The sequence below is a fragment of the Taudactylus pleione genome, unplaced genomic scaffold (genome assembly GCF_031769625.1).
Source record: "Taudactylus pleione unplaced genomic scaffold, aTauple2 ptg000205l, whole genome shotgun sequence".
Lineage (NCBI taxonomy): Eukaryota > Metazoa > Chordata > Amphibia > Anura > Myobatrachidae > Taudactylus > Taudactylus pleione.
In genome coordinates, this window is record NW_028284607.1 from 1,898,147 (window position 1) to 1,920,391 (window position 22,245).

Here is a 22,245-nt window from a genome sequence, read left to right on the forward strand (position 1 = left end):
GACTGGAGGAGGCACCACTCAGTGGTCAAAATCTCCAGCAGCCAAGCAGACCCCCCCATCCATATTCTATTATTGTCTTGTTTCGACAGCACTTGCTTTGTTTAGCCTCCTGCAAGAAGAAAAATGGAAGAGTCACATCAAGCTGAAAAGAAACTTCACAGTCAGTTAGGGGTAGAAGATACAAGACAATAGAAAAGCAGGGAATAAAGTGGTAAATTATTATATACACCTGCTTGCCCCAATCCTGACATCAGAATTGGGTTATGGATTTCTACAACTACCCATAGTGGGGGAATAAGTTCTAATAGACTTAAAGAAGTAATTATTAAAGTACCCTAAGCAATGGGATAGCCAAATACTGAGATACTGCACTTTTATAAATCAGAAGTGTATGTTATGTTTTGTGTTTGGTGAGCTGTAACACGCTTACACCAAAATTTGAAGGCATCCTCTTTACAAATCCTAATTGTATATTTGCTCTCAGGGTCCAGTGATAACTCAAACTAAACATTTCTCTTAGTATAGAAGGGACATGGAAAGCCTTAATGTAATAGCTTTACTGCCAATATTGTGTCCCCTCAAGATATACAATATCTGAAGATTGTTTACTAATAAAGTATTGCACTAATAACCGTTTAAACCTTATTTTCATCCCCTCGCATTCCACTTGTTACATGATGACAATTTAACGGCCATAGAAAAGTTGAATGAGCTGTATGAAATTAAACTTCAACCTTTCACGAGCATTCTGGTTGGCTGTATTGTGTTAATGTGCAGCATTATTGTCTCCTTTTTATACCAATCAGGGTTTAGTTGCTACACAGTAAATGGCATTAATAGATATCCAATGTACAAGTTGAACACCCTCGTTTAAAAGGACATATTTAAAACAATGCACTTGTTCCAGTACTCATGGTTCTGTGTTCAAATAAAATCCATCCTTTGTGTAGGGTAAAGCAATGACCGTTCCTTAAGCATTAATTCCAGTGTAGATTGGGATTTCCTGGTACTAATGGTTACTACATAAAACTCCGTAACAAAAGAGAGAAAAAAGGCTGCATAACTCACATAGGGGATGCACTCTTAGTATCAGCCTGCAGACCCTATGAGATACTGGTGACAATGTGTTTCCAGTCCATTGGAATGTGTCCTTGAGAGACTAAAAATATTGTGTGCACTCCTCTCTTTTCATACATTTTCCACTTGGATGAAAACTGCGTAGACAGATGGAGTTGAGACTATCTTATTCTGTCCTTGTTTAGAGATGAATTAAACTTTCATAACTCTTCTACTGAATATTCATGTCATTCTTCATTTAGCTGCATAATTTTTTTCAGGTCAAATAATCTCCTTTATTAATTTTGTCTCACTTATAGCTTTTCTTTTATGATACTACAAATTTACAAAAAGAGTGCCAGCCCACAGAATGGTAGACAAAAAGTGAACTGGAAATCTGTAATTACCGTTGGGTACATGTTTGCTTCAACATTCATTATCTCTACTCCCCTGCCATGTGGAGTGGTTTAAGGGAGACCCTAAATTACTTCCCTATCTAACTGATACCAGCCATTCCTCAAGACTATGCTCTGCTCATTCTATATACCATACTAAATGGACGTTACTCTTCTGTAGCCTGTTTCCTGATCATCATTTTACCTTTTGTAACCTTTTGCTGTAACATACTATGCTGGTACATTCATCAGATGATACCAGTTGCATGAACAGGTATCTTGCTCCGCCCATTGGAACTTCTCCAGCTTCCTAAGATTGTTGATTTGCCTCCTGAAGTTCTGCCATTACGTGGCCTATGTTAGTTAGGCTTAGTTGATGCAGACTGACTGGATTTCCTAAGAGGATTTGTGTACTGGATAACACCGGACTGGAGATCACTTATCTGTGGACTTATGGGCTCAGGTTGTGAGGAAAACCTTACACTGTATGCAGATCATGTGTTATTGTTGTTGTCTGATATGCAACGCTCACTGACTACTTTATTGGCAGTGGTGGATACTTTTGGGTTTTTTCAGGTGTACAAATGATCTGGGATATGTGTTTGGTTTTGTCTGTCCGGCCTACAGTCTTATAATTTCCCTTTCTACTGGTGTTTACAATTTAAATACCTAGGTATACTCACTCTCCTAATGAATATGTTTGCCTTAACATCCAACCTCATTTAGATTATTTTAAGGCTCAGCCCTACATGTGGCGGTGGCTTCCTCTGTCCGTTCCGGGTAGGGTAAACCTGGTGAATATGGGTCATACAGCCAAAATTATGTGTTTTGCAACATTCTCTGGTTCCAGTTTCCTTATTCTCCTTGATCGTCTGATATGTAATGTCTTTAATTTGGGGCACTAGGCAAGCTCATTTTGTATATAAAACCTTGACGTGCGGGGGCGGGCGGGCCTTGCGCTTCCTGATATGAGATCTTATTTGGCTGCTCAGTTGGTCCATTTCCGGGAATGGGTTGTTAACCTTGTTCACTAGGCTGATAGTCCGCTTAATCTGCTCTAGCTTTTACTTGGTACCCTAAAGCATTGTTCTCCTATTTTGGTGCAGACTCACAAAGTCTGATTTGGTTACTGATCCTTGTTGTCTTCTTTGGGTTAACCCCCTTTTTTTTTTTTTTATTTAACTGTTTGCTCTTGAGTGTGGGCCCCACTGATTGTCTCTTCCAGTGGTAACTTAAGGTCAGCTGTGTCAGGATGGTGTGCTTTGCTCCTTTTCTCATATCAGCATTGACTTTGGTCTTCCGAATGTCTGAGTTGCATGTACACACTTTACTCCGCACCCTTGCTTCTAAGAAGTGTATCTCCTATGTTTGTTCCATTCTAATACATTTTTAGCATTTTTAGAGATGGGGAATTAGTCATTGAGAATATGATCTGAATGCAACTTAGGCCCCCTGATGGAAGATGACTGGCCAGCGGTAGTTTGCTCCCCCCCCCCCAGTTTCGCTTCGGCCTATGCCTGTTTTCAGCAGATACGACTTTAAATAAGACAGTGTCTACTAGACTCCAATGCGTTTGGCTGGTTGACCTCTACCTCCTGCCCTAAATGCAATGCTCCTGACACTGATTTCTAGCCTCTGCTGTGTCTCCCTCTATGGGCCGTATTCAATTACCGGCGATATTAATTTTTCGGTGATATCGCACACGCGATAATTTATCGCCGATTTTTGGAGAAAAAAATAAAGAACACTTTTCTCCATCTGAGACATGCCGAAAAAATAGCAAAATCACTATTTTTGGCTAAAAATGTGGTGATTTTTTTCAGAACTCTTTGGACAGCCCCCCTAATTTTTCGTTAGTTGTGTACTTTGGGGAAAAACGACCGCTGAAATTTTGGTTGAAGAAAAAAAAAAAAAAATAGTGCGAAATGCGATTAACGTATTAGGTCTGGTATTTCAGGGGGCCATAAGGATGTGGCAACTGTTTTAAACATCGCACGTGGCTGGCGCAGGCATTATTTTGAACGGTTTTAAATAAAATTTGCTTTGATATGTCGGAATCCCCGTTTTCGATCCTCGTATCTATATCTTTAGCCTTTCAGACTCTTTAAATTCGTATTTTCAACTCTGTTACTGCTCTCCTAACATTAGCTAAGGTGCGTATTGCTAGGGGTTGGATGGCTCCACAGGCTCCAACCCTCGCTACTTAGATTGGGTTGGTGAACTCTACTTCTTCTCATGAACACTTTATGTATGTTAAGCTCAAATGCCCTGATAGATTTATTAAAGTGTGGTCTCTCTGGCAGTTATCCCTATTTGTCTTAAGACCTGGAGCCTTCTGCTCTCTAAACTCCCTGGCTTCCTATTTACTTTCTATGTGATATTTTATTCTTTTCTGTAGATTTTTTCTTATTGCTCAACCCATACTGTTTATACTGTATTTTGTAATGTATGTTTTCTATTGTCATCACTTATTCAAATGAATGGTTATCGTCCATTTGTCCTTTACCTATATGCTCTGTTGTGCCTTTGACTTTTGCATTCCTTGTTATGTTAATTTTTTTCAATATTTTTGTCTGCTAACTTTTGTTTTTGTATCTTTAAAAACAAAGCCTCAATAAAAATACTCAATTGAAGAGTGGAGCTCACTTACAATATTCTTGCCTCCATGAGCAATCAGGACACGTCCCCTAATGTAATGAGTTAAACAAGCCCGTTTTCTCCCACGTTAAAGTTAAATACCATCCCATAAAGATTTGTGCGTAATAAATATGAGGGACAAACTACAGTAGGGATCATTGGAAATAACTGTCAATTTCCTTTTTTTTTTTTTAAAAGGGCTTTTCTACTTTCTGGGGTCTATTGTCAATTTCAGCCAAGACCCTGACGTGCATTTCAAATACATCCAGGCGGCCTGTAAGACTGGGCAGATTAAAGAAGTGGAGCGAATATGTAGAGAGAGCAATTGTTACAACCCAGAACGTGTCAAAAACTTCTTAAAGGCAAGTCTAACGTCCATTTGTAACAACGGAGTATTGTCATATTTTAAACTGGTATAACTAGTAGCAGGTGGTGGGCTAGGCAGAGGAGTGCTCATTAAGTCTTGCTATTATCTTTGAAGTGTATCTGTCATGAAGTTATTATAATGTGTCCCACCCTTTCTGTGTCACAGATGCCTTAGTATTATTGAAATGAACTGTTGAAATAGGCCAGTGTTTCTCAAACAGTCCTCAAAGCCCCCCTAACAGTCCTGGTTTTAAGGATATGCATGCCTGAGCACAGGTAGTTTAATTAGTGTCTTAGTCCATTTGATGTAACCATCTGTGCTCAAGCATAGATTTCCTTCAAGCCTAGACTTTTAGGGGACTTTGAAGACTGCGTTTGAGAGACATTGATGTGGGCAGAAGTTCTTGTTACTCCGTAGCTCAGTTTCCCAATCTCTGCCATTGCAAACCTGGACTGTAATGGCAGAGTTTGGAAAACTTTTCTCTCGCTCATGTGACCATTTAGCAGGGTTTTTTTTGAGAGGAGGGGGGTGGGGGTTACTAATGGCACAGGCTTGTTGGAAGGCCCTGGGTTCGTCCCACTCCTACCTATCAGCGGCAGCAGCCGCTCCCCAGTCCAGCACATGCTCTCTGTTGGGCTGCGGTGGGTCCAGAGAGACAGCTGCCACTGAGCTCAGCAGCAGTCTCCTCTGCCTGCATCTGATACGCGGGGTGAGGGGGGCTTGCGATCGCACTTTGGAATGCCATACATCCCATGTTGGCATGTTGTTATTTAGGCCATGATTATCAGTCAGGTTATCTTTAGCAAAAAAAGAGTGGCAGGGGAGATTGTGGTCTTTACCTCAGCATCCTTATTGTATTTCCTTTCAGATTTTTAGCCCTTTGTTACTAAAACTGATATCTAAAGATTATCCTTCTTACCAGCCAGCTAGTTGTAAACCATGATCACCAGTTTTCTCCCAAATGCTGGTAAGCAGACGAAATCGGTCTTTCAGAAAAGTTAAGCTGGGCATCCACTATATAATTTTCTCTCATATCTGTCCAATCTGGCTGGTTGGAATGAAAACCTGGTAATGTATGGGAGCAAATAACAGTCGATCATATGGTTTTAAACACTGGAAAACGGACAAAAAAACAATTGTTCAAATTGGTTAAATTTGTGTGTTTTAACCAATTTGTCTGAACAACCATTTTTGGCTATTTTCCACTGTTTGTGAGCAAATGGATGATTGTCATTTGCTCCCATACATTACCAGGTTTTCATTTCAATCAGCCAGATTGGACAGATATCTGACAGAAAATTGTGTAGTGGATGGCCAGCTTTAGATAAATCCGTTTGATTTGGCCAACTTGTCTGAATGACCATTTCAATTAAGCTGAGAGTGTGGTGATATATGACAGAGGCAGAAATCTTGCATCTTTGTGAGGCCTCCTGCTTGTCCAGTGCAGTCACTAAATTAGATGGTGGTAGAGAATTTGGGGTGACTGTAGTGTCCCCTGTGCGGCAGTTTATATCCAGGCCCCTCATTCTGGATGAGGTAATTGGACCAATTTCCAGACCATCATTTCCCAAGAGTGTATTTTGGCTTATTTCAAAGGCCAGGACTGTAGCAACGTGAGGAAGCTCAACTTCCCCTGTGCAGTTCACCTTCTCTATTAATTACCCTTTCAGGAAAGTTTACAGATTGGCAGCTCCAGGGGACAAACTGTATATTTTGAGGGATTTGGACTCTCTCTCTCTCGCTCTCGCTCTCTCGCTCTCGCTCTCTCTCTCGCTCTCTCTCTCGCTCTCTCTCTCGCTCTCTCTCTCGCTCTCTCTCTCGCTCTCTCGCTCTCTCTCTCGCTCTCTCGCCCTCTCTCTCTCTCGCCCTCTCTCTCTCTCTCGCCCTCTCGCCCTCTCTCTCTCGCCCTCTCTCTCTCGCCCTCTCTCTCTCGCCCTCTCTCTCGCCCTCTCGCCCTCTCTCTCGCCCTCTCGCCCTCTCTCTCTCGCCCTCTCTCTCTCGCCCTCTCTCTCTCGCCCTCTCGCCCTCTCTCTCGCCCTCTCGCCCTCTCTCTCTCGCCCTCTCTCTCTCGCCCTCTCTCTCTCGCCCTCTCTCTCGCGCTCTCTCTCTCGCTCGCTCTCTCGCTCTCTCGCCCTCTCTCTCTCTCGCCCTCTCTCTCTCTCGCCCTCTCTCTCTCGCCCTCTCTCTCTCGCCCTCTCTCTCTCGCCCTCTCTCTCTCGCCCTCTCTCTCGCCCTCTCGCTCGCCCTCTCGCTCGCCCTCTCGCTCGCCCTCTCTCTCGCCCTCTCGCCCTCTCTCTCTCTCGCCCTCTCTCTCTCGCCCTCTCTCTCGCCCTCTCTCTCTCCCTCTCTCTCGCCCTCTCTCCCTCTCTCTAAAAGAACCACACACTGCTTTGGCTCCTCCTGACTGCTGATTTCAGTAGCAATTATTATTAATACACCTATCAACCATAACATTAAAACCACCTGCCTAATATTGTGTAGGCCCCCCTCGTGTCGCCAAAACAGCTGTAACCCATCGAGTTATGGACTCCGCAAGATCACTGAAGGTGTCCTGTGGTATCTGGCCCCAAGACGTTAGCAGCAGATCCTTTAAGTCCTGTAAGTTGCGAGGTGGGGACTCCATGGCTCAGACTTGTTTTTCTACCACATCCCACTGATACTTTATCATAGGCGAATCAGGCAAATTGGAGGCCAAGTCAACACCTTGAACTCTTTGTCATGTTCCTCATACCATTCCTGAACAGTTTTTGTAGTGTAGCAGTGCACATTATCCTAATGAAAGAGGCCACTGACATAAGGGAATACCATTGCCATGAAGGGGTGTACTTGGTTTGCAAAAAGGTTTAGATAGGTGGTACGTGTGAAAGTAACATCCACATGAATGGCAGGACCCAAGGTTTCCCAGCCAAACATTGCCCAGAGCATCACACAGCCTCCACTGGCTTGCCTACGTAGTGCACCCTGGTGCCATCTCTTTCACATGTTAACGACGCACACGCATCTGGCCGTCTATATGATGTAAGCAAACATGTGACTCATCAGACCAGGCCACCTACTTCCATTGCTCCATGGTAAAGTTCTGAAGCTCACATGGCCATTGTAGGTAATTTCGGAAATGGACATAGGTCAGATAGGGGCACTCTGCATATACACAGCCCCATATGCAGCAAGCTGTGATGTTCTGACACATTTCCATCATAGCCAGCATTAACTATTTTAGCAATTTGTGCTACAGTAGCTCTTCTGTGGTATCGGACCAGACAGGCTAACCTTCATTCCCCACACACATCAGTGAGCCTTGGGTGCCCATGACCCTTTCTCTGGTTCACTGGTTGTCCTCCTTTGGACCACTTTTGGTAGGTACAAACCACTGCATACTGCAAGACCTGCTGTTTTGGAGATGCTCTGACCCAGTCATCTAGCCTTCACAATTTGACCCTTGTCAAAGTCACTAAAATCTTTACGCTTGACCATTTTTCCTGCTTTAACATATCAACTTCTAAAATTGAAGTCCACTTGCTACCTAATAATGTTTTAGCTAATGGCTGTTTATTTGGCAGAGGTAAATGAACTTGTAGTGTCCAATCAGTAAAGGCCCCTTTGTGGCCTGTAGGACTGGACCCATTTTCTTGTTCAGGCACTAGCTTCCTTAACCACATTCTTACCACACATATTGACTGAATTGAGGGCACATTTTAGGCTTCTTCACTGGTAGCAAAGTGAACAAAATCTTTGTCAAGGTTTCTAGCCCTTTTTATACAATTAGTGACTTTTGTGCAAGCCAAGTAAGTACACATAGGTGGCAGCATTGGAGCAAGAATCAGATTGGTTGTTGGTAAAAGAGTAGGCCAAGAGTGGTGCTTACTGAAACTACAGGACTCCACACTCCCTTTTCGGCACTACCATCCTTGTTTTCTCATAGACGCTCATTTGATTCTTTTTGTTTTTTTAAATATTATTGTAGTGATTTGTTCATCCTAATTTCGGTGGAGTGAGAATCTCCAGATAGATGCAAGTCAATAGGTATTTCAGGATCTTAAATCCCTTTTTACTGAACTCTGGAGGATATCTTTACCTGACCTATGTCTCCATCAGTAGCTGGTTTGTAGCATCTAGGTTGTCAATCATCCCCCCACAATTTTTTTTTTTATAATTCTATATTTCTCTTCAATCCACTAGGGCACATTGGTGGTTGCCCATTTGCGTGCAATCCGACAATGCCACTGCATTGCAATGCGTGTGGCCAGCCGCATACTACAGTGGGCAGAAAGACACGTCAAGGCCATCTCCGCAGTCTTCATCCCAGGGGTGGATAACTGAGAAGTGGATTATCTCAGCCGTGAGGACCTTCATCCCGGGGAATGGGCTCTACATCAGGAAATCTTCCTGCAGTTGATCCATCATTGGGGCAGGCCGCAGATAGATCTCATGGCCTCCAGGAACAATCGTCAACTGCCTCTCTACTGCTTAAGGACCAGGGACCCAGGGGCAGTCTGGTCAGATGCGTTGACAATCCCTTCGATGTACAACCTTGTGTAACTGTTTCCACTCCTTCCTCGAGTACTCAAGCGCATTAAACGCGAGTCCACGACAGTCATCCTGGTTGCGCCAGACTGGCCCCGTCGGGCCTGGTACTCTGATCTCCTCCTCCTTCTGGCAGACGATTTATGGCCACTTCCACGCCGATTGGATCATCTTCAGCAAAGTCCGTTTATTTACCCAGACTTACATCGGCTACGTTTGACAGCGTAGTTGTTGAGACCAATATATTAATAAGACCTGGTATTCCGCGGACCGTGATTCCTACTATGCTCAGGGCTCAGAAGCCAGTTACCTCTGCCCATTACCATCGGATTTGGAAATCCTAGTGGTCTGGCGTGAGGGGCGTGGTTCTTACACCTCCTCTCCTCCTTTTCCTTCAAAGGGTCTAGATGCTGGACTTCACTTGGGCTCGCTGAAGGTGCAGGTTTCGGCCTTCTCTATTCTTTCAGCATCGCTTGGCCCAGCCTCCCTATGTGCCGCCTATTTCTCCATGGGATCTCAACCTCCCCTCTCCTTTCTTCAGTCTGCAGTGTTTAAACCCTTGGATGAGGTGGGTTTAAAGTTTCTCGCCCTTCCTTTTTGCTGAAAGTGGTATTGCTTTTCCACATCAATCAGCTGATAGTTGTTCCAGCTCAGCTGGATTTATCGGGAGCTTCACACCCTTGGATGTGGTGAGGACTCTCCGTGTCTATGTGGCCCGTACAGCGAGTTTACGCAAATCTGATGCTCTTTTCGTACTCTATGATGCAGCCCGGCGGGCTCGTGTGTGTCAAAACAGGTGGATCTGTCTGGCTATTTGGCAGGCTTATGTTACCAATGATTGGCCTCTGCCTGTATCCATTTTGATGCATTCTACGCGCTCTGTGAGTACTACTTGGGCTGCGTGCAGGAGTGCTTCTGCATTGCAGCTTTGCAGCGCTGCTACATGCACTTCTCTGTACACTTTTGTTTGTTTTTACAGGTTTGATACCTTTTGCGGCTTCTGATTCTAGTTTTGGCCCCAGGTTGTTGCAGGTTTCTTAGCACTTTCCCCCCTGGGAGGGAAGCTGTGGGACATCCCTAGTGTCTTGAGCTCCAGTGTCCCCTAGTGAATGAATGAGAAAACAGGATTTTTGTATTTACTGGTAAATCCATTTCTCTGATTCCACAGGGGCCACTGGACGCCTGCCCAGAGCTGCTTACCTTCTTCAATATTTTCTGTTGGAATATTCTGCTCCAGTTCTGTTGCAGTTTTGTATGTTGTCTGTTTGCTGGTGTGACTGCCTGCGTTACCTGCACAGTGTTGTTCTCCTTCTTTTTTTCCTGTTCGCTCTTTGTCTCCTCTCGGCTCAGTTTCTTAATTGTGGCTGATGGAACATAGAGGGGGAGGAGCCAATCAGACTTTTATACTATTTGAAGTGCCAGCCTCTACTCAACCACCGTCTATACCCCAGTGTCTTGAGTTCCAGTCTCCCCTGTGGAATCGCAGAAATGGATTTACCGGTAATTACCAAAATCCTGTTTTGCCATTTCCTTTGTGGTAAAAACTGTGGAGAATTGAGCTCAGGAACTTATAATGGCCACTATTAGATTTCTCCTCACCTGATGGTTTCAGACAACACAAGGAAGCGTGATATTGGTATGGTGTAAAGGGGGGTAAACACTGGCCGATATATTGGCCGATCAATTGATCTGCCAATATATTGTGCTCCCGTCGGCCAGTGTGTACAGACTATATGTCTGTGAACAACGTCGTTCACAGACATATCGCATTGGCTGTGCTGCACAACCAATGAACAGATATGTCTGCAGACATATCTGTCCATTGGCAAGTGTGTACGGAGCGATCAGCCGATCACCCGTACACAGGAGTGCCGAGAGGGGGGAGGCGCGAGTGGGTACTACTTACCCGGTCCGGCACAGCTCCCCATCCACAGCAGCCCAGCACATGCTGCTGTGTGCTGGGCTGCACTGGGAGACTGTCCGAGGCTGCTAAAGCAGCAGGCCGAGCAGTCTCCTATGCCAAAGGGGGGGAGAGATCATGCTGATCGCGCCCCCATTGGTTGTGCGCCGGGCTGAGGGGCACACAGCGCCCCCCTCCCCAGCGCGCCATGTCGCAAATGTTTTTTTATTTTTCGAAGGGGGTGTGGCCACACCTCCCACGATTAGGCCACGCCACTACCCGCCCCCAGCCCGACCCGCTGCAGCATGCAGATGATGGTCGTCAGTGTGTATGAACGACCATCATCTGCAGATATATATTGCTGTATTGTGTACCTACCTTAACAGAGTAAAATTTTAATTTTCAGAGTTTTTTTTCTGTGGAATACCAGCTGTCTGTTTACCATGCCAAAAGTTTACTTTGCTGGTGTGTAGCATTCTCAAGGATCAGGGAGTCAGCGGAAACCCAGCACCACTCTTGTTGCTTTTTCTCACTCCTGTTTGTCCACCACCCTGCCTCCCTAAAACGAGACCTGGTCAGCGATAACTATGCGATTACCTCAGTTATATTTCCTCTTTTTGATGAAGGCTGTCCTACCCTCATGGTCCAGTGATGCTGCAACAATAGCAGCCTTTGAAAAATGCAGTAGATCTGCACTTGAACCCTGGCTGATAAAACCGCCTCGTCAGGGTGCAGCCCTTGTTTTATACAGGGGTCACTGCTGCGGTGCTCCCTCTTCTAGACCACCATGGACAGGGAACTCACCACAAATGGGAATTGGAGTAGTAGTTGCTGAATTTGTCCTGATATCCTATTGGCCACACATTTAGGTGCATTGTAAACCTGTCTTGCAGCACTATTTCTGTCCAATGTTCATTTATATCTTTCCTTTGTACATTTGTGTTTGAAAGGGTCAGTTGTATAAGCCAGTAACTGAATAGCATGCCCGCAGACAAAGACAGTTTTCCTGTTAAGCTTATCATTTTGTGCTTATCCTGTGGTTAATGAAGACTAGTTTGGTGGTGTCTGTGTAATGAAATATTTAATAATTCTCTTGTTTGCTCCATTTCTATGTATAGGAGGCCAAACTCACAGACCAGCTTCCACTGATAATTGTATGTGACCGCTTTGACTTTGTACATGATCTTGTGTTGTATCTCTACCGCAACAACCTCCAGAAATACATTGAAATCTATGTACAAAAGGTGAGTCCTTCCATTTCCTTTCTTTATTGTCGGAAGCATTCATTCTGGAGGCTGATCAGTGCAGTCTTTACCAAACTTAATTCTGATATTCCCTTACACACTACAAACTGCTACTATAAATACTTCTATATTGCTTGTATGAAATAGTTTTGCTGAGATTATTGCCTGTAGGTATGCCATATAATATTAAATATGTGATTTTAGACAATATAATAAAGGTAACATTTTAGCTAACTGTTTTGTGTGCCAGGTATAGACATCTTTCTTTCTCCCTTGATATGCCATATAATGAAAAGTGATGTAGTAATCACTGAATTTGCCCAAGAGCAGTTACAAAGACCCCCTCATCAGCATTAAAAGGATCATGGAAGTTTAGTTGGCAGCCTTTTCCCTAATGAAGTAATATGACTGTAATTATGCATCTTTTGAGTAGATGTAGGTTTGAGCATTGTTCGCCAGCTAACAGTGAATTACTTATCATCTTAAGCTGGCCACACACTAGACCAACTTACATCCAACCAGCCAACTTGTTGATTGGTTGGAATGAAAATCTGGTAACGGATGGGAGTAAATGATGATCAGCAATTTGCTCCTAAATGCCAGAAAACAGATGAAAATGGTCGTTTAGACAAGTTTGTTAAATGTTTAATCTAAACTATTTGTTCAAACAACAGTTTTGGTCCATTTTCCAGCATTTGGGAGCAAATTGCTGATTGTATTCCTTACCAGATTTCCATTCCAACCAATCAACTAGTTGACTGGTTGGACAGATAATCTTTAGATGTGTGGCCAGCTTTACTGTAAAATACAGCACTCGTATCCCCTGCAGTATAATTGTAATATTTTGGACGGTCTTCCATGCCTAGGTGAACCCCAGCCGTATACCTGCTGTAGTTGGAGGGTTATTGGATGTTGACTGTTCGGAGGATGTCATTAAGAATCTCATCATGGTTGTACATGGGCAATTTTCCACTGATGAACTAGTGGCCGAAGTGGAGAAAAGAAACAGGTGATACAGCACAGTTTAGTACATTTAAAAGGAAGATCCTATGCCCCATCTCTTGTATTTTATCCTTTAATCAATCCCAAGAATATCTTTGCATAAACATGCTTTTAGATTTTACTGTACTTTGCTGCATAATGACTGCACTACCATCCTGAATCAGTACTCTGCTATTGAACCTGGTGCTATCTGACAAAATCTTTCCATTCATTTATTATTATTTTATATCAGGCTTAAACTGCTTTTACCGTGGCTGGAATCTAGAATTCACGAGGGCTGTGAGGAGCCTGCAACACACAATGCTTTGGCCAAGATCTACATTGACAGCAACAATAATCCTGAGCGCTTCCTACGGGAGAACCCTTTCTACGACAGCTGTGTCGTGGGCAAGTACTGTGAAAAGAGGGACCCACACCTGGCATGTGTAGCCTATGAGAGGGGCCAGTGTGACCTGGAGCTGATCAAGGCAGGTGTCTTGGCCCTACTATATTTTACGCCAGCTCGAACAGCAGCAATGCAATTCTCTTCATTCCTGAAAAGTGTATGCATTTATTTAGTCCCAATTTTATACTTTAGGTGTGCAATGAAAATTCTTTGTTCAAGAGTGAAGCCCGGTACCTTGTACGGAGGAAAGATGCGGATCTGTGGGCCAATGTCCTTGAGGAACACAGCCCATTCAGGAGACAGCTGATAGATCAGGTGAATTAAGAATGAATTTTGTCCTTTACATATTTATTGATCTATTAATGTTTCTTAGAGAGTAGAAATAAAGCTTTAGTGGAATTAGCGGAGGAGGGAATGAATGTCTATTAACAGACGCATGTTACCTCAGGAGTATGTGGGCTGGAGTTTGTATAGAGAAAAACGATAGAAATGCAGGACAGTGTGTAAGACAGGGACACCATACTTTCCTAAAAGTGTCCTGTTTATTGAACAGTAAGTTTAATATATCATAATTTTCCACTTGAGTTTGGTTTTAATCTAGGAAACGTTTGTAAATAGTTTAGAGAACCCTGCAGTAGTTTTAAGCTAGAAGGCTGGTATTGCTCACCCTGTTGGCTTTGCCTCTTTTTAGACATCTGAAGAACCTCAAGGACCTGTGCTAAGCAATGATACGGCTGCATAAACAACCCCTTTGCGCTTGGTTATCTTTATAACGAATATTCTAATGTTGGCTAAGATATGTTTTATTAGTAGTCTTTATTTCGTCATTCCAAAGGTGGTGCAGACTGCTCTATCAGAAACCCAGGATCCTGAGGAAGTGTCAGTTACTGTGAAAGCATTTATGACCGCTGATCTTCCGAATGAGCTCATTGAACTCCTGGAGAAAATAGTTCTGGATAACTCCGTGTTTAGTGAGCACAGGTTAGAGTGGGAAAAAGAACTATGGGAATGGGCTAACGAATGTGTTGGTGAGAATCCTACTGTGGCATGGTTATAATCTGTAACTGTGACGTTTCGATTTGCTTTCAGAAACCTGCAAAACTTGCTGATACTGACGGCTATTAAAGCAGACCGTACGCGAGTTATGGAATATATTAACCGATTGGATAACTATGATGCACCAGACATTGCTAACATTGCTATAAGCAACCAGCTTTTTGAAGAGGCCTTTGCGATCTTTAGGAAATTTGATGTTAATACATCTGCCATACAAGTGAGAGAAGAAGATTGGTATTATATTCTTCTTGTGAACATCGACAGCACCCTGTACACTAGTCATTGCTGTCCTCTGTCTCTAACGTCTTTGTGCATATATATTGTCTTTATTGGACATGCTTTGAGTAAGAATTGGCACTGCCGCGCATAAATCCATGATGCCAAAAGTGTAGCTGTGTAGTATCGGTGTAAATACTGTATGAAATCTGTATTCCTTCTGAATACTGGTAAAATATGGCAACCATGCCATAACACATCTATATAATAATTGCTGGCGAGCTGTCCCGTCTTCTCAGTGTGCGTGCAGTGGATGCCTGACATGCGCCCCAAGGGGGGGGGGGTGTCGAGACGGAGCGGGGCAGGAAGTTTGGCTGGAGTGACCAGGGGTCAGAACAGATGAGAGGGTGTGGGCCCGACAGAGTGGAGGATGGGGCAGAGCGGGGGCGGAGACTGAGGTGACACGGCATATGCCAGGTCCAATAAACTACTATTCAATATAACAGCAAGTGCTACTTATATTGAGAGTGGCGACTGGTGTGTGTGCAGTAATGATATTTTCTTCTGTCCTACACCACTTCTTATAGGTCCTGATTGAACATATTGGGAATCTGGATCGTGCCTATGAATTTGCAGAGAAGTGCAATGAACCTGCTGTATGGAGCCAGCTGGGCAGAGCTCAGCTACAGAAAGACTTGGTGAAAGAAGCTATAGACTCCTACATTAAAGCTGACGACCCCTCTGCTTACATGGAAGTAGAACAGGCAGCAAGCAGGAATGGTAAGTTATTTCCTCAGTCTATTCTTCCAAATCGATTGGCTAGTACTTCGATAACGGTATCTGTTTGCAACCTGAACTTTATTTTGTCACAGACTTTAATTCTACACTCTCATCACGTAATCTTTGCTCATTACACAGGAAACTGGGAAGATCTGGTCAAATTCTTACAGATGGCAAGAAAGAAGGCCAGGGAATCCTATGTGGAGACTGAGCTCATATTTGCTTTGGCAAAAACAAATCGTTTGTCAGAACTGGAGGAATTTATCAGCGGTCCTAACAATGCTCACATTCAGCAGGTATTTCAGTGTCTACTGCGCCTAGGCCATTCGCTGTACAAACTGAGGCTTGTAAGCTTCACTCTCCAATCTCTTGCGACTTTCAGGTGGGCGATCGTTGTTATGAGGAGGGCATGTATGATGCTGCCAAACTTCTTTACAACAATGTATCAAATTTTGCCCGTTTGGCATCCACTCTAGTACATCTTGGGGAGTATCAGGCTGCTGTTGACAGTGCACGGAAAGCCAACAGCACACGCACCTGGAAAGAGGTAGGGAAAAGTTCACAGAGCATGGTAGTGTTGTGAGTGCACTATAATCTCCTATCTGAGTTTACATGATCCATTTTTAATCCATTTGTGTTTCTATTCCCAAGGTCTGTTTTGCTTGTGTGGATGGTGCAGAGTACCGTCTGGCTCAAATGTGTGGTTTGCACATTGTGATTCATGCAGATGAGCTGGAGGAGCTTATCAGTTATTACCAGGTGGGTACATACATTACATGCTCATTATTTGCTGTTCTGAAGTGTGTGACCCAATGCTTTGCAGGATAGTACCCCAGTAGATGTTTAAGCGAACCCTGTGCCGTGGATTTAAAATATTGTTGCTACATCACACACAAATGCCATCTAGGAAGCAGCTTTCTGTATAATTTCCTTCTTACTAGAAGAAAAACTTTAGGAGTTTGCAGACAGTGCTTGATGTGATAGGGTATAAAACTAAGGGACACCAGGAATAGTAGTAGTTATGGCTCAAAATGTTACCCAAGGCCCCATATTCTACATGATGACAAGGGAGAAGTGGGATCATTGGCATCTAAGTATGGATTGTAGTTAAATCTATTGATTTATACATAAAATAGATGTAATAAAGTTTTTTATTTAGTGAAGGATAATTTGCATGCCATCTATAGACTTATGATCACTACTTTGGAGCATTGCATAGTATATTGCTAAAGATAATGGTAGGCCGAACTTTGTACAAGAACTTAATTACCAAACAGTAAGAGCTGGAAAAGCCATGGTTAAAGAAATATAAAAACATGCTTTTGGGGTCCAGTGTGGTCATTTAAAAGTGTCAGTAGGCACAGCAGTGTTCACATTTTATGTGGGCAAGATGTAAAAACACAAACGTAACCAAGACATGGGTTTGTGATCTGGCTATAAAAGGCCAACAAGCTGCAGACATCTTGCACAAAGCTCTAGCCTTAAATGTTGTGCTTAGGGAAAAGTATGTTATTAAGACCTTATAATGAGCCCACCACAGCAGTCTGCACAAACTGGGGTGGAAAGTACCATAATGAAGTAGTAAGTTGAGAGTGAATATAATTGATACAGTCAGGGAGGTCCAGACCACTCCTCTCCATTGGGGGGCTGTATGGATGACCGTGAACCTGGACCTTTCCTGCTTACAACTGCCCAATATGTAGGGAATGTAATTCTTTAAAAACAGGCAGGAGTGGTATACTTCACTGAAATCCCACAATGCTTGGTGTCTTGAAAAAAAACTGATCATTTCCTGCATAGGCTTTATATCACATTGGTACAAATTAATATTCTCCCAAGAGACCATCATTTTTTTCAAACAAAAAAGAAAAAAAAAAAAAAAAAAGCCTCTCCGCTCTGTAGTGGATGGTTTAGAAATGAGGGTAAATTTATCAAAGGTCGATTTGAGTTTAGCTTTGAAGTGCGATATAGCTCACCTCAAAATCGAATTTTGAAAACCTTAAATCACCTAATTTACGAAGATTCGATTTGAGAAGTATTTCTCAAATTGAATTCGATTTGGTTCGGTTTTGAACAGTGATTTGCTGTTCGATTGGACATGTTCAAAACGAACTGCAAATCCCCGACAGCATAGAACTGCTTCATGTTTTCACTTTCAACATGAGCAGTTCTTTTTCACACAGTTACATGCAGACATCAGTGAGATGCCTGCATGTATCTGACTGTAAAAAGTAAATAAAGAGTTAAATGTTAAAAACAAATTACGTGAGGTACCCCGCCAAAACACAACCAGCCCCGGAATTTTGAAAGCCAGTCCTGGTTGTTTAAGTACAGGGGAAAAAATAGCTCGCCAATCCCTTCTCTGGTACGCAATACGGGACGACCATTGGGTCTTTACGAAGGTCGTGTCAGTCATAGTGGCTTACCTTTTAGTTGTTGGTGGTGACTATCATTCCTAATCATGATGAACTGCTGATAAAAGGCCCTGTCCCCGGAGGTTCTATACTCTCATGCCCTTCTGGCACCTCAGCCTCTTATATTTCACAGTTATTGCCCCGTGTCAGAGACTGCTTTTCCTGTGTATGCTGGTCGAAACATACTTGCAGAAGGTGTTTCTTCTGTCAGACAAGACCCTTGCCATCCAGTATCTAGTCCACATAGTTCTGAGGAAACAAGTGGTTTAGGTCCACTTGTACATGCGTCTGCCTCAAAGGAGGAAGCAAGCTTTCCCAACAGTCCCGTGGCAGGTTCTATTACATGGATCTTCAATTGGATCTGCTGTCAAAGTGACAGTTCTCATTTCCACCTGTCTCGGGTCATTCGCCTTTCCTCTAGTGGCCGGATTCCAATCAGCACCGGTCACCAATTCACAATCTGGCACTGGACTCTAGCTACCACATATGTGGCTATGGCTGGAAGTTGTGGTGCTTTGGTTTCAAGGACTTTGGTCCTATCAGGAGGCGGTACTGCCCATAAATGTCCTGGAACTCAGGGTGATCTTTAACACCTTATTGCCAGCTCAGCAGCATCTGCGGGGATGTTTGGTGCATATCTAGTCTGACAACACCATGGCTGTGGCCTATATTAATCAAAAGGGAGGCACAAAGCCATGCGAGAGATGGCACGCATCATGCAGTGGACAGAGGGTCACGGTACAGCCATATCGGCTGTCTTCATTCACAAGTTTGACAATTGGGAAGTAGATTACCTCAGCCGCCAGGATCTTCACCCCGATGAGTGGTTCCTTCACTTGAACTTTTTTCAGGATCTGGTGTTGAGGTGTGGTTTGCCCGAACATCAGTGTTCTGGCATCTCGTCTAAACCACAAGGTCTTTGCTCCAGAATAAGAGACCCGGGAGCTGTTGCAGTGGACGTACTAATGTTACCATGGATGTTTTGCCTGATGTACCTATTTACATTGTTTCCTCTTCTACCTTGGGTCCAGAAGTGCATCAGGTGGGAACGGGAAATGGTTCTTCTGGTGGCTCCGGATAGGCCACCAGTCATGGTACTCCTGTCTTCTGCCTATCGTTCTGCCAATGTGTCTGCGCTATCAGCGTTGACATCACAACTGAGTGCCCTCCAAAGAGCAAAAGGCATTCCGGAATCTGTTATCTCAATGATGTTGAAAGCTTGTGGGCCGGTCTCTTGTAGGCTTATGTCTCCTGGAGCAAGATGAATGCGTTTCCTCCTTGTCTTTCCCATCTTCTTTTGTCCTCTAGGCGGGTCTGGATGCTGGTTTGCATCTGGGATCATTTGAAGGTACAGGTGTCGGCACCTTTTAACTTTTTCCCGCGTCACCTTGCCGTGCTTCCTTAATTGCAGACGTTTATTGAAGGGGTCCTCCATCTGCAACCTCCGTTTCTTGATCCCACGGCTCCGTTAAACCTGCATTTCGCCCTTCATTTCTTATAGTCATATGTTTTTGAGCTCCTTGAATCGGTGGACCTCAAGCATCTAACTTGGAAGACTATCTTCCTCCTGTTGATTGCCTCAGCCAGAAAGGTCTCAGAGTTGGGAGCCTTATCCTGCTGCTCGACTTTTATTTTTCATTATGACAGGGCAGAGGTCCATACAAAACCCTCCTTCTTGCTGAAGGTGGTGCCCAAGTTCCATATCAATCAGCCCAGCATGGTGACTCACTTCCAAATAGACGCATATGTCTGTCATGTGGTCAGCATGGAATGTCTAATGCACAAACATGCCCCTTTTGTACTTTGACTACATTCACAGATACCCTTCCTGTCCTTCTTAGAGAAAGTGGTCATAAGCGCAAAATGCATCTCACTTGGTATATTTATGGATTCGTAAGAGTTTTTAGTGCACATGGAGTAAAAGAAATGCAGCAATTTCGAAGGTGGTTAAATAAATAAGGTAATAAGTCCTCTCATTGCGTTAATTTATTAAACTCGTACACATATGTATAATCTATAGCATGGCCTTGGTACAGATTACTTTTCCACATTGTCACCATTCTTGTCTAAGCATTTGCTCCCAACGGTACACCAAGGCATCTATCCCAGCATAGAAGAAATCTGTGTCAAGCTCCTCAAACCAGGACATGACTGCTTGCTGAACTTCACCGTCTTTTGCGAATTGCCTTCTACCCATGCGCTTCTTCAATGGTCCAAAGTGATGGTGCCAGGTCAGGGCTGTAGGGAGGATGGTCCTGTAACTCCCAATGTTAGTGCCGTAACCACTAATGCATGCCGTTGGCTGAGAAGTGGCCTTGCATTATCATGCAGTAATAAGATGCCTGTTCAAAGCAACCCAAGTTGGTTTTGACAAATTGCATTCCGCAACTAGCTCAATGTGCCACAATAGCAGACCGCATTCGCAGTATCTACGTTGATGAGGAATTTAGTAAGAAGCACGCCCTTGTGGTTCCAAAACATGGTCGACATGACTTTCTTTGCTGATGGAGTTGTTTTGAATTTCTTTGAAGGTGGGGACGATGCATGTTTCCATGTCATTGATGCTTGTCTCGTCTCCGGTGTCACATGATGCACCCACGTTTCATCGCCTGTAACAATACGCTGCAGGAACTGCACTCCCTCCTCATGGTACCTAGTGTCAAGTGCACGAGAGACAATATCATCCTATTGGCTTTGTGAACTTCTGTCGGTTGCTTCAGTACCCAGCGTGAACACTTTTTCCTGTACCCCAGTTGCTCATGAACGGTGTTGTGCACAGTAGCCACTGAGATGTTCAGTTTGTCAGCACTATCACTAACTCAAATGCGTCTATCCTCCTGAATCGGACCTTCAGTCCAGCACAAATTGTCATCTATGGTGGACGTTCTTGGGTGGACGGTTAGCTGCTCATCTTGAACTTCTGTCCTGCTGTTATTAAAGGCAGTGCACCAAACCTATTTCCGTGACAAGACATTATCACCATACACCTTGACAAGTTGGCAATAAATTTCAGCTGCTTATGTGCCCTTTGGATGCAGAAATCTGATTTTATCTACGCACCTCAATGTTTGACCATGTTTCCACCGCCCCACCATCTAGCAAATGATGTTGGGACAGTATGACTGAAATGAGGCACAGTCTAATAGCTGTGAGGGGAAGCAGTGGTCTACCTGCTCTGGCCTGATGTGAAATTTTAATGAAATAGAGAACATTACACACATGAGAGGTCTTCTTACATTACCTATTGAACCACCCTGTTAGCTGGTGTAAAAAGTAGCAAATATATGATCCAGACAGTGTCTCATTGTAAATACATGTTTAGTATTGGGGAAAGAATTCAAATTGAGTAGTCGTTATTGCTCGTTTTGAAGTTTGTGGTTATTAGCTGGATCGCTTCATGCATGTATACTTTTCACCACAATCTTTTTCATTCTCACTAGGATCGGGGCTATTTTGAGGAGCTCATTGCACTTCTGGAGGCGGCTCTGGGCTTGGAACGGGCACACATGGGCATGTTCACTGAACTTGCCATTCTTTACTCTAAGTTCAAACCTCAGAAAATGCGTGAACACTTAGAGCTATTCTGGTCCAGAGTCAACATCCCAAAGGTGAGTCAAAAAGCAAACTTGTTATTTTTATTTTATGATAGGTCTGTTTTTTACTTTTTTACATTTAATATAATAAATCCACAAAGTAACACACACAAGTTCTATTTACATCTACAGAGTCAGTCGTAGCAGTTGTTACATCCTTTTTTTATGCTTTTAGGTCCTACGTGCAGCAGAGCAGGCCCATCTATGGGGTGAACTAGTCTTCCTGTATGATAAGTATGAGGAGTTTGATAATGCAATTATCACCATGATGAGCCATCCCACCACCGCTTGGAAAGAAGGACAGTTTAAGGATATTGTCACCAAGGTACAGCCTTAAATATGACACATTTTTTGCTTTCCAGTGTTGCAGCCATGCACAAGTCCTCAGTGACCATCCTTTATGCTTACAGGTAGCCAATGTGGAGCTGTATTACAAAGCCCTCCAGTTCTACCAAGAGTATAAACCGCTATTAATTAATGACCTCCTGTTGGTCTTATCGCCACGTTTGGACCACACACGAGCGGTCACCTTCTTTTCTAAGGTGAGTAGTAGTTGTTGGGCCTAGACACTTAAATACATTGCCTTCTAGTATACCTGTGTAGTTTTTCCTTAGCATCATATGTGTATAATTGAATTTCATCTTCTTTTAATAGAAAATATTTTCAGAAATTGATC

General features: G+C 43.5%; 1 protein-coding gene across 1 annotated transcript in view; it reads left to right on the forward strand.

Annotated features, from left to right (window-relative positions):
* The window catches only part of LOC148517944 (clathrin heavy chain 1-like), a 90,911-nt gene that overhangs the window by 42,095 nt on the left and 26,571 nt on the right, over window positions 1–22,245 (forward strand). The window contains exons 14-27 of the mRNA XM_088477835.1: window positions 4,287–4,450; window positions 11,998–12,123; window positions 12,990–13,132; window positions 13,358–13,592; window positions 13,703–13,825; window positions 14,346–14,491; window positions 14,600–14,783; window positions 15,370–15,562; window positions 15,701–15,858; window positions 15,945–16,109; window positions 16,214–16,321; window positions 21,417–21,584; window positions 21,745–21,894; window positions 21,980–22,111. Coding sequence (XP_088333961.1) covers window positions 4,287–4,450; window positions 11,998–12,123; window positions 12,990–13,132; window positions 13,358–13,592; window positions 13,703–13,825; window positions 14,346–14,491; window positions 14,600–14,783; window positions 15,370–15,562; window positions 15,701–15,858; window positions 15,945–16,109; window positions 16,214–16,321; window positions 21,417–21,584; window positions 21,745–21,894; window positions 21,980–22,111 — 2,195 coding nt within the window. The remainder of the gene's footprint in view (window positions 1–4,286; window positions 4,451–11,997; window positions 12,124–12,989; window positions 13,133–13,357; window positions 13,593–13,702; window positions 13,826–14,345; window positions 14,492–14,599; window positions 14,784–15,369; window positions 15,563–15,700; window positions 15,859–15,944; window positions 16,110–16,213; window positions 16,322–21,416; window positions 21,585–21,744; window positions 21,895–21,979; window positions 22,112–22,245) is intronic.